Source organism: Alligator sinensis, unplaced genomic scaffold (assembly GCF_000455745.1).
Source record: "Alligator sinensis unplaced genomic scaffold, ASM45574v1 scaffold23_1, whole genome shotgun sequence".
In the NCBI taxonomy this organism is placed as follows: domain Eukaryota; kingdom Metazoa; phylum Chordata; order Crocodylia; family Alligatoridae; genus Alligator; species Alligator sinensis.
Genome location: NW_005841890.1, coordinates 2874372 through 2886884, shown reverse-complemented (window position 1 = coordinate 2886884; position 12513 = coordinate 2874372). Strand labels below are relative to the sequence as shown.

Genomic DNA, 12513 nt, shown 5'->3' with positions numbered 1-12513 from the left:
ATCTGCTGAGCCAGTGGCTGGTCATTATGCTTGTGAGACTCGTGGGATCAGGATGAAATGGTGTCGAGCTCATGATACTGGTTTTATGCCTGCTAATGACTTTTCTATGCTCCTTTAGAACTGGTCTGAAGCTCATAAGAGTCAATCTGATGGTGCAAAAGTAGTTCAGAGGGGCTAAGGGTTTGGACTGTGGTGTTTATTGAAACAGCTGAGTAATATTTATTGAGCTCCACATGCGTTTCAGAGGTGATTCACAGTTCATTGATTTGTTTACTTATAATTTATTCATTTATTTGAGTACTCGAGGCTCTCCACCGCAATCTTAATACCAAACGTAGAACCCTTGAGGCAGTCAATGAATACAGTACGTCCAATTAATGTAGTAATCTGCTCAGACGATGAAAAAAAAATGAAAAACAGCAGCAATCCTGCTACTTTCACATCCCATCCACCAACCTCTTCCTCAAATGCCCATTTGGAAAGATGATCTCAAGCCCAGTTTGAAGGTTATTAGATCTAGGCCTTGGAAAAACAAGGGGGAAAATGGTATTTTGAAGCCAAGAGACCACACTGAGATTAGATTGCCCTACCAGCAGTGCCCTCTCATGTCTTGCATGGCAGATTATATCTTGTAGGTTGTCATCTGAGCCAGATCCCCAATGTGAAAATTTGACCCTGTTTAATGGGAATTTGCCATTGATTTCAGGAAAAAAGCCAGGTGTACAGCTTATATCTCTCCTAATTTTTCCAGTATTTCCAAGACTATAACCTACTTTTCCTGGATGGCATTCTGTCCTTTCAAACACTTTTTCATAATGCCTTGCACAGCAGGTGATGACTTCTCCTTTGGGTGTGTATATAAGGAGCTATAGGAAGGCCACTGTTCTTCCAGCAAACTTTGACACTGTATTTGATATTTTGAAACAGTGTTTGAGATGGACTTGTCATGTATTGCAGAGACTTGACAAAGTGCCAGTTGTTGGGCAAAGCATACCAACTATTTCACTGTAATTTTAAAACTATCTAGAGCTGAAGCTATTAATCTGTGGATGCGGTACATTAAAAGGAGTCCTATTAACATTAAATAACCTACCTGTGCATTTTTTGTCCTTCATAATATGTATTGTTATGAAATATGAGCATGCAGAAAAAGGATTTCTATGTACCTCTGAAGAACTCTTCTCTCCTATTATAATAATATCATTTAAAAACCACGTTGCATCTCAGTCAATACAAAGTTAATGAAATGTTACATTATTTAGGGGTTTAGTGTGCTGAAATCTGGGCTGGTGCTTGAAACCACACTTCAATAATAGCATTAAAAATGTTTTGGGTTTTTTTTGCAAGTCCAATCAAATAATTTCTATTTCATGTCAGGCTTCAGAAGCTCATTTTTAGGTGGTGCAACAAATTCTCTTATGATTAGCTAGTGCTAAATTGTAATTTATACTACCTGTGTAAGTTTTGTTTACTGCTGCATAGGTATTTCACTCAATTAGTCAGATTCTCAGTTGGGCTAAATTAGTTTAGCTTGATTAAAGTCAATTGAACAATGCTGATTTATATCAGCTGCTGATACGGCACAGTATTTGTGCAAGATGTAAAGAAGTGCATGGAAGCAGTTTCTATTACAGATTCTAGTTCAGGCATCAACAAATTTACATCCTGGATAGATCACTATCCTGCTTATAGGATGCATATTAAATATGTTCACTGATGACACTTGCATTCTCTTTGACACTGATATTTATGCCTGATGCAACATTCTGGACCCTAACCTATTTACCTTGGATTTTCCAAAGAAAAAAAGAAAAAAAAAGAAAAGACAATAAGTTCTTTCAGGATGACTGAGGATAATCCTGTACAAGACAAGATGCTGTACAGTATCCAAATATTATCTCATCAGGTAACATCACAAGCATGGTTAATATAGAGAAAAAAGAACCAAGTTTCATTCTCAGTGTCTGTACAGTAAGAAGAGACTGCTCCCAGTAGAATCAAGGAGATCAGGCCAGCTTGGTAGTTTTATTGCCATTTCAAGACACCTATTATGGTCCTATTAAAGTGGCTTTCCATTCTATATCGCTGGTACCTGAGAGAAAGTAAGATATATAGGGCACTTTGAGCCTTAGGACAGTTCTTTCATCTTGATAATCATAAAATGAAAAGAAAATCCAAAGGATGACTTACAGTACAAGGAACCTGATTTCTGCTGAACTTAACCTTGTTTGCTAGTATTTAAGGTCTGTAATCCTGCAGTGCATTTTAAAATTGGATCATCTAAATTTTCACTCGTGCTACTGCATTCTAATTACTATCCGGTGTAGCTTTTGTTTCCTATGAAGATTAAAGGGTACCGTTTGATGTATGCAAAAGAAGTGACTACAGAAAATAGCAAATTAGTCGGGAGATGTCAGTTTAAGAGAACATTTTTGACATAAGTGCTGTAAGGCTGTTAACAAACAGACTAACTCGTTTGTCTCACCATGAAATGAAAATCAGAATCACAACATTTTGATAAAATCTTGACTGGTTAAGACTCTTTCAAGCCTCAGGTACTTTCCTTCTACAGGTTTCAACATGGTGAAACATTCCAGCCACGTTTTAAATCACCACGAAGCGAAATGGGTTCTGTGAGGAACAGATGGATTAGGGCTAATATGATGATGTGCGCTGGAGATGGGAACAGATTAATAACAGGGGAGACTGGAGGAAATTCAGAAAGACGGGGGTATATGGACTAATTCATGAATCGTTTCCAACTGGTAGCTGTGCCTCGAGGCAGAATGAATAATAGCACGGCAGCCTATTTAAACATTGATACGTTTGTTTTAATGTAGATTAAAATTAAGAACTATGTGTTTTGGTGAAGTTTTAATAAATACTGTCCTTGTTATTTAAAACAAATGTGCTTGCAATGTTGAGCATTATTTTTGTGTCATGGCTTCCTGTTTTACTGAGTTGGGCTAGCATCCCACCCTTGGAACAAAGCTTTCAGAAGTGGATTTTTTGGAAGTGGGTTCTGGGTGCATTAGCCAAATGGATCTTATATTTGCTTATATCCAAGCTGTATGACCACAGCTGTTTCAGTGGTTGAGGGAAGGTATGGCTGGCTGTTCTGTGCATAGGTGCCTCTATAATTTTCTCTTTCCTTCCTTTCTCGAAATACTCCTTAGCATTTTATTGGATCAAGACTGTCCCTTTCCCAGATCAGTTCAGCACAGCCCAGACAGCAATCCAGAACCCTGAAGAAGATATCAATATTGACTCCTCCGCAGTGTAGTTTTTACCAAAGTCATTACACTTCATGATTCTACACTGTGATATGGTTACTGATATATACCTTATTCTTGGGCGAGCCATCCTATTGGATGAAATAAGTAGAACTATTTCAAGAGTAAGATACTCCTGAATGAGTGTAAGGGCACCGGACTCTGAAATCCATGAAAGTAATCGAAGAGTAAGAAAAGTCTCAGTCTGAAAAGGGCCGTCTGTGGTTAGCAAACCAGAAATCTGTGTTAGGATCTTTGAGCCCCTTCAATATGGCACAGCCCCGAGAAAACAGCTTAGCCTGATTGCTATTATTCAAAACTGACATGGTTAATAAAAGGAAAGAGCAAGTGAGAGAGGAAAAAAAATCTAGATAATTGTTTTGATACTTAAACCGTCTCCCGAGAAGTCGTACGGGGAGTGTAATTTACAAACTACAGCACAAGATAAGAGTACTTGGCAGCGAAGAACATTTTAAAAAATATCTTAATACCAGAGATGGCTGCTTTTTGGGTTGCTAGGAAGGAAATGATCCACACAGATGTCTGCTCAACGGCAAAACACAATGCTGTTTGCTGCATCTTGTGCACCATTCCATAGTTCTGCATTACAGTCAGTTCAATAAAAGATATTAAAAGACCGTTGCTCCTTGCATATTTCCTGGACCCTCACAGCTACAACAACACTGCAATACTGGTCCCTAACTTCAGGCAGCGTTCAGTAAAAAATGTCCCATTTGCCTGAAATCTGATTCTCATTCTGCTGCCTTAATTGCAGGTTGCAAATCTGGCCTGCTCAATCTCCAATAACGAAGAAGGTGTGAAGCTAGTTCGGATGGCGGCCACCCAGATTGATAGTCTGTGTCCACAGGTAAGCACGATTAATTCTGAAAAGTACTTGAGGACTGTTAAAGAAGGGTTAAGGAGCACAAGCTACTTGACATTATATGAAGTTTATAGCCTTGCCTTTTTCACTGGATTGTTGACTGTCTTGCACAAACTGTGAAAAATACATCAGTACATTGAGACTTGCGTAACGAGCAAAATGAAAGTAGCCACACCACTGTGTTTTTAATGGAGTCTTTAATCAATTTGTTCTTTCCCTTGAGAAAAGTTGTGCTAATTCTTAGTAACAACTGTTCCTAAATAATAGGTAATAAATGCTGCACTCACATTGGCTGCAAGACCCCAGAGCAAAGTAGCTCAGGACAACATGGACGTCTTTAAAGATCAGTGGGAGAAACAAGTGCGAGTTCTGACCGAGGCTGTCGACGACATCACTTCTGTGGATGACTTCCTCTCCGTCTCAGGTACTGGTGTTAAAGGAGCCCCCTAAAAATAAACGGAGAAATTAAAGTAATGGTCATAGCAGGGAGAAGTTTGGATTACTGGAGCTATTCATGCATTATTCCATACATTTGAAACAGTGGGCTGCTCCACTCAATTGGAAGTAATGATTCCTGCTAAATAATCCGTAATGAGAAGGGTTAGCTCTTCAGCTCCCAAAGACAGCACTGTGCACGTGTTTCTATCTTCAGGGAGATGTTTTGCTTTTCAAATCAAACAACAACAATTAATCCCCCCGCCCCATGTTATGGCTAAAACAACTGTATGTAAAAATATATATATATGTGGCAATATTCCATGCAATCTGTAGGTGCTAATATGTGAAACCACAATGAATTTGGCATACCTTTCCTGTACAAAGAAAGCCTGGACAGGCCACTGGCTGAAAAATCTGGGCTTCAGCTCTGCTTTGAAACCTTCAGTTAAAGATACATCATCTGTCTGTAACCGAGGACATTAGAGAGATGAGATCAGGGTTCTTCAGTTCAATGCATTCACTTTGTGCCAGTCAGGTATCACAAAGTAGGCTGTTTCTGGCTAGAAATGATCAGAAGAGAGTTCACTTAAGAAGGGTAACTCTCCAAAAAGTGGAAACCTAACAAAAACAGCTACTATACCAGCTGCCCCATACCTGCCTTGGCTGCCCTAGCTCATGTAAGGGCTGGGACAGCACTAAATGAGGTAGTCATAAGCCACGTCTACACGAGATGCTGACTATGCAGTCATTACTGCACAGTCATTTAGTAGTACCAATGCAAGCATAAGCATGAAGAAGTACTAAATGACTGCACAGTAACCGGGGTTACTGCAGAGTAGCATCACCGAATGGCTTTTAGATGACACTGACTGCACAATAACTCGTTACTACTGCGCAACGCAATCACACTTCCTGCCACATGATGCTACCGCGCAGTAGTAACAAGCTACTGTTTAGTCAGCGTCTCGTGTAGACATGGCCATAATCGGTTATTGATACATTCTCTTAACCTTTCCCAAGGAGAACTCGGGTGTAGAGGTGGAGCAAGTCTAGAAAAAACCTGTTAGATTATTAAACCCATTGCCTTATAGTATAATATTTCTTCCTTTGCCCTATTAAGCAGAGATAGCACCGTCATACTTTATTTTTGTCAGCTAAACCATTAGAGTAGTTCCACAAAAACGAGGAAAAGTTATTCCATACCCATAGTTGACCAGGAGAAGGACCATGATCCTTTTCCATCATGTTCCTGAAGAGGTACATCTGCCCTCTACCACAGATGTATTAGGAGGTAAAGGTACAATCTAGCTTTAAGTAGTAATTCTGCAGCAAAATGCTAGGTTTACATGGCTGAATTCCTCTTAAAGATATAGTGAAGTTTTGGCTGTTGCCAATGAGACCTAGAACTCTTGTTGAGGCCTGAAGCAGCTAGACCAAGGGGCAAAGATTTAGTTGTATTTTGTCTTGGTCCATTTTGAGTTCCCCCTGTGAATAAAATCAAATACCAAGAAAGGGGTAAGTTTTTACTTTCTCCAGCTTGTATTGACTGCCTACACATCTCTTGCTTACCCTTTTGTGTATAAAAAGACAATGAGAGTCAACTTAGAAAAAAAGAGGAAGGAAATGCTTATTTTATATGGACCCTCCTCTTGTTTCCAAATGAAAAGAAAATCCTGGTTATATCATAAATTAGCTCTTTGGCCTTTCTGAATATTTGCAGATGCGACATCATCAGAGCTGAACTCTGATGAGACTGTGCGTTTGAATGTATATTTTCTCTTTCCAGATTTAAACTGGAAATAAATACTATTAAAGAACTAGGATGGCTTCATGACTCACTGGCATCACTGTATGAAGTTATAATTTAAAGTGCATGTTTTAAAAAAATGTAAAAAAAAATAAATAAATAAAATTGAGTGGCTTATTCATCGTTAGAAAACATCCCTTAATTTCCTTCCTTCCTTTCCTGCCTTTTTATTTCCATTCGTTCTTTTTTTCATCTGTTTGGTTACATCATGTTATTAGTGGTAAAAAGGGAAATGGCTTGGTTCAGCCTGATTACACCACACAATTCAATGCCAGCGCTGGAGAGGTTATTTCAAGCCGTGACAAGAAAATGAACACAAACTGTCAGAAAGCATGCTGCTTCCGAACCTGGTAGAGCATGCATTTTGATTTGACACTTGGAGCAGGGAAACACCTCCTGACAGACCTACCTCTACAAAGAATAGACAGATCAAGCTGTACTCTACAGATACAGTCCACAGACTGCTGCGCTCCTGAGCTCAGGGGTTTCAGCCATCTGACTGATTGTTTATGTCTTTTCTCCATTTGCATTGCAAAAATGTCCAAGGTGTAATTTAGAGGGACATTTTTTTTTAATTAATTCTTTTGCTTGCAATACATTTTTTGAGAACAGGCTTGAGTTACAAAATTTAAATCTAAATTTTAACTTTCCCAGGAGGTGCACATTTATTTAGCTTAGTTTCTTCAGTTTCTATTGAAAACGGCATAGCATCCTGCACTGTCTAGAGACCGCTGCACTGTTAGCAATAAGCTCTGATGTCTTGGCTCTCCTAAATAAACCATACTTTATTTTTGTCAGTAAAACCATTAAAGCATTAAAAACAGGTTGGTGATTGGTTAATTCTTGCCAGCAAAATGGCACACCTTTATCACTCCATGTCACAATTGCTGGTGCATTTTATCAGTACACTGGCTACATTTTATCAGTACACTGACTACCAGAAAGCAGTTGGGACTAATTTGAATTAGTCTCTTTACAGATCAGATACATTGCCCATTCATATTTCAGGAAGTATTTTTGCCCAGGCAAAATTTGAGCCTGCTGTGCAGAACAAAATGGGTAAAAAAGAAAGAGAAAAAAATTAGCAAAGCATTTTTTTAAATGTGCGTGGGGTTTTTTTTGTTTTTTTTTTAAAGAGACTTTCGCTTTGAAATGATCCTGAATGTGCGTGGGGTTTTTTTTGTTTTTTTTTTTAAAGAGACTTTCCCTTTGAAATGATCCTAGATCACAGCACCAGAGAATTTCATTTCTCATTTAGAAATGCTACCGTCTGAAATATAACATTGTTAACATTTCTGGAACAGCCAAATGATCTAACCCTGGGGTTTTCAACAATGAACAGGACCTTGTCAGTTTATTTTTGTAGCCTGGGTATAGTTAACAAAAGCAGTTGCTTAAATGATCAGTGGGGGTATATTTATTACGGCATTTTACTACAAAAGACATCGTTTTATTTTAGGCTCAATAGTGTCCTTCTTAAGAGAAAGGTAAGTTTCAGTTGAAATCAGTTACTTTTTCCAGTGAGATTAGCCGAATGTAAAACTCAGGTCATTACTTTTATTGTTGAAATGACTCTTTGAATTGTATTGAGTGGAGAAAAATGCTGCTTGAACTTCTGAAAGTCTGCTTCAGTTTACCACAGTATCTGTATGTGATAGCGCCCATTGTAAGTACACATTATATTCCAACAGATAAGCATAATATGTATTTCTTTACTGCAGTATATAAAGAGTGAGGGCCAGATTCTCAGCTGGTTTGATTTGTTGTGGCTCCATTAAGTTCAGAGAGCGACATTGATTCACAGTAATTGAGAATTTTGTATCTTATCTATAGTTATAATATCATGTTTCTCTCAGTTGCTTAGGTACACGTTCCTTATCATATCAGCTTCACACTGCTATTCCTGGTGTTGCTACCAGCAATTAAACATAAGATCTAGGGACAGAAATTACACAAACCAGCATAAGTGATTGGAAACTGGTTCAAATCAGTAACAAAACAGAAGTTCAGTGCACATAAACTGCTTTTGAAATGGCTGAAACTGGCTTAAGATATACCTGGTTGGATGTAGTATCAGACTTAACTGATTTAAGTTAAATCGATTTATTGAACTTCTGTCCCAGATCCCCTCCAGATTCAAGTTAACTCACAGTCCCCCAACATCCCAGGATGCTTTGCACCTCTCCTACAAGCCCTCCTCTCTCCCTTGCAGGGTGGGCGGGCTAGGCTTGACCCAAGCTGTCTGCTTCAGCCAAACAGGGAGGCATGCTCCAGCAGTCCCCGGCTTCTGGCCAGGGTCACTGCAGGAATGTGGCTATATTTCCAGAATCAAAAGTAAATGTCTGTTCACTTGCTTTTTGGTTCAATCTGCACAGTTTAGACTAACCTGCAAAGATTGAATCAATCATCCTTAGGCTTTTTGACTGTCTGTACTTAGCCCAGGGGATGAGCGGCTTACTCCTACTATTCCTGCCTTTTCCACATTGCTTCCACATTCCTTTCTGAGTTGGTTTGAAGCCTTTTCTTGATTCTCAGTGCCATGAAGTTTACACTGGGTGCATTTACACATGCTATTAATGTGAATGAATAAGCTCCAGTGCAATGCACGATAGAGTTTATTGCTTCTGGGTGTGCTGTTTGCATGGGCACCCAAGTAAAGCTGCTGTAGGATAGTATGTGTGCTGGGCAGTAGGATGCTATGGCAGCATTTATTAGTTTATTGCAGCCTAATAGTGCTGCATGTGTAGATGCTGACATTTTACTGTGGAGCTAATTGGCAACTCCACAGTAAACATCTCATGTAGACGCACCCACAGACTAGCTCTTAGTCCTTTATTCTTCTGCTAATTCCACATAGAGAAGACAAGAGGAACTTCTTAACATTCTATCCAAATTCTTTACCGCCTTTGTCACAAAAGGCTTTGCAGTGAGCGGTGGTGGAGATAGTGGGAAATAATTGTGTAAAAGGTAAAAAAAAAAAAAAAGAAGAAGATATTTACAAAACAAAGTGAAACGGCAAATGAGAGCTAAACCCTGAGCCATGGATTCACCCTAAAGAGCTCTGAAGTAAATTCTTGATGTGAGTGAAGTCAGTGGCAAAATAACCATTGATTCTCTAAAAAAAGCATTTCATCCAGGATTCCCAACACCAGTGCTACAGGATAAGTTGCTGTACTGACAGGATCTCTTATGAAGATACAGGAGTGCAGGCAAGACAGTGGACAAAGTAGGTTCTCAGCTGTAGTGCTGTCTCATACTATCTACTGAGCCTGTGCACACCCTCTGCACTGGACCAGATTTCAGCCATCATCTCTCTACAGTAGGATTTTCAATGGTTCATTGTAGAGAGTCAGACTCCCAGCTTCCATTGGCATTCACTAGGAATTGGTTCCCTAATTCCTGTAGTCACCTTTGCAATTCACATCCTAAATATTTTCAAATATAAGTAACCTAATCCAAAAAATGACTTACTGCTTTTCAAAGGAGTGTGCATAGCCACTACAGGCTATATACTCCATGTTGATTTGCAATTATTTAGTAACTTGTTTAACAACGCATGAAGAGTTCTTACTTATAGTTAAGGTGAATGTTTCTAAAAAGTTCCTTTGGCAACATTTGGAATCCCAAGTGCCCTGTTTGTTCTTGGAATATCTGTTGAATTAGCTGAGTCCCTTAACTATCATCCTGGAGAGACCATATTTAGCATTGGAAGGGCAGTTTTGTTTTAGTAGTAAATTTATACTTTAGCCCATTCTACTGAGATTGCCAAGAGTGGGATTTGAGTTCAAGTATTATGAAGTTACACGTTACACTTAGACCATACTAAATATGTGGAATGTTACGTGGTCTTAAACTTAGCACATGCTGTGAGCAGTCACATGTTAAGTGTTAATACCATTTCTTGCCTGTGTGGCTCTGACTTGCCACTAGGAGGCTAGTGTTTAAGGGTATAACTATGAGTCAGGACACCTGGGCTGTATTCCTGCTCAGGGGAAGAGAAAGGGGGATGAGGAGGCTGGGAGTAGTGCATCCTGGGATACTGAGAGACTGCATATTGGTAATTTAATTTCTGTGGAGCAAACTGAAGTTATCCTGACATGAGCTGGGTAGCACAGCCCAGAGGTAACCCTTACCTGAAGTGGCATAACTCTGAGACAATCAGAGTCATTTAGTATGAGTCAACAAGCTTTAGCATGTGTAGACTCATTTTTTAAGTGCTCTTAGTATGTCTAAGTTTAACATGCAACTTCCCCTTTAGTTAATGCCCGTTAAGTAGATTAATCTTTTTTTGCAGGTAAAACCTAATTAATCTGATTAACAGAGAACAGGTTAGTAAACAGTCATCACTCTGTAATTAATTGTGGTCATTATGGATCTAGATCCAAATTCAAAACAGTGATATGGGCATCATGGTTTACTGGCATATAAAAAAAAATCCTCAAAGTAAGCTAGGGTGTGAACTTAGAGTGCTTAAGCTTCTCTGTAGCAGCTGCCTGTATGTGTGCTCTTACCCCTTGCCAAATACAAGCAAGCTTGCCCCTCATATTTGACCTGAAGGAGGAGATCCTACAAAGACAGTTTATGCAGTCCAGATGATGCACTGTAAATTCCTGTTCTAGCTAACCCACAAGGCATGCACCCAAATTCGTATTTTCTGTCCTTACAAAAAGAGACGGTACATTATTTTACAAAATGGCTTAAAATGAGTTAGTAGTAACATAATAAGTTCTTGTGTCTACGTCAGTACTGCAAGGAAAACTTGCCATCCTCCAGCCCAAAGATTTTTAAAAAATGTTTTATGTTTTACATGAAAAAAAATATTAGGGACAAACAGATTGTTCTCTATGGATAAATGGCTGCTATATACAAAAGGACATTGTCTATGAACTGAACATGATGTGTGTTCTGCCTGCAGAAAACCATATTCTGGAGGATGTGAATAAATGTGTGATAGCTCTTCAAGAGGGGGATGTTGATACCCTGGACAGAACTGCAGGTGCAATCCGGGGCCGTGCAGCCAGAGTTATTCACATCATTAATGCTGAGATGGAAAACTATGAGACTGGAGTTTATACCGAGAAGGTATTGGAAGCTACAAAATTGCTCTCTGAGACTGGTAAGCTTATTCAAAATAACCTTTCTTACCATTTCAGATCTATATTTTCAAGATGGGCATTCGTGCTCTCCAAATGAATGATGTGACTAAGTGACTACACATGAGATTATTTTATTCTCTGCTTCATGCTCATGCACAAGTCATGTTAACCAGAGCAGTATGGAAGAAGAAACTCAGTAATCCATTATATATAGTTTGCTCCATCAAAGCAAAGGGTAATAGGTTCAGTTTCTTTGTACATATCACAGGGAAGCAAATGATCCACACTTTTTCTATTATCTCCAAACTTTGTTGTATATATTAAGTATATTTCTTTCAACACTTTTCATATGTCTTTTCTGACAGGGCGGAGGGAAAATTGTCAAAGTTCTTGCTCCTAAGGGGTAGGAATAATAAAATGTCTTATTTACATTTAGGAGTACACTTTAGCCAATGATCGTTGTGGGTGGATCTGCTTGTTAGTGAATAAACTACTTACCTGCCTGTTAGTGAAAAAGTGCATACTTCAAAACATAATAAGGACGAGAGACATCATTGACAGGTAGCCTTTTTATGATATCTTTTACTGGAATAATTGTGTAGTGGAAGAGGTATCAAGGAGCCTTCTTCAGGTCTCAAGGTGTCCTTAGGTCTCAGGTGACCTGAAGAAGGACACCTGACTCCCAAAAGCTTGTCCAGGAGCTGTCCCAGCTATACAGTCAGTTCAATAAAAGATATCACAAAAAAGATTTGCCTCTCAACCAAGGTTCCCTCTAAGGTGTGCACATGCACGGCCGCCCACAACAAAAAGTGTGGACATGCACAGCCTTTTCATGGCCGCGCACCAGAAGAGGCTGGGGCGGGGGGCTGGCGCGGGCTCCGCCGGCTCCAGGGAAGTGCTCCGCTCCCCCGCATCAGGACTGGGGAGTGGAGCTCTTCACCAGAACCAGCAGAGACCATGCTAGCCACCTGCCCCAGCCTCCATCCCCGCCTTGTCTCACTTTGAGGAGGAGCCGCT

The 12513-nt window shown here is 39.5% G+C and overlaps 1 protein-coding gene across 4 annotated transcripts in view; it reads left to right on the top strand.

The window, feature by feature from the left end:
• Positions 1–12513, top strand: part of CTNNA2 (catenin alpha 2) — an 862138-nt gene that overhangs the window by 757045 nt on the left and 92580 nt on the right. For all 4 annotated transcript variants that reach the window (XM_006018010.2, XM_025197143.1, XM_025197145.1 and 1 more), the window contains exons 10-12: positions 4048–4140; positions 4423–4579; positions 11316–11516. In XM_006018010.2, coding sequence (XP_006018072.1) covers positions 4048–4140; positions 4423–4579; positions 11316–11516 — 451 coding nt within the window. The remainder of the gene's footprint in view (positions 1–4047; positions 4141–4422; positions 4580–11315; positions 11517–12513) is intronic.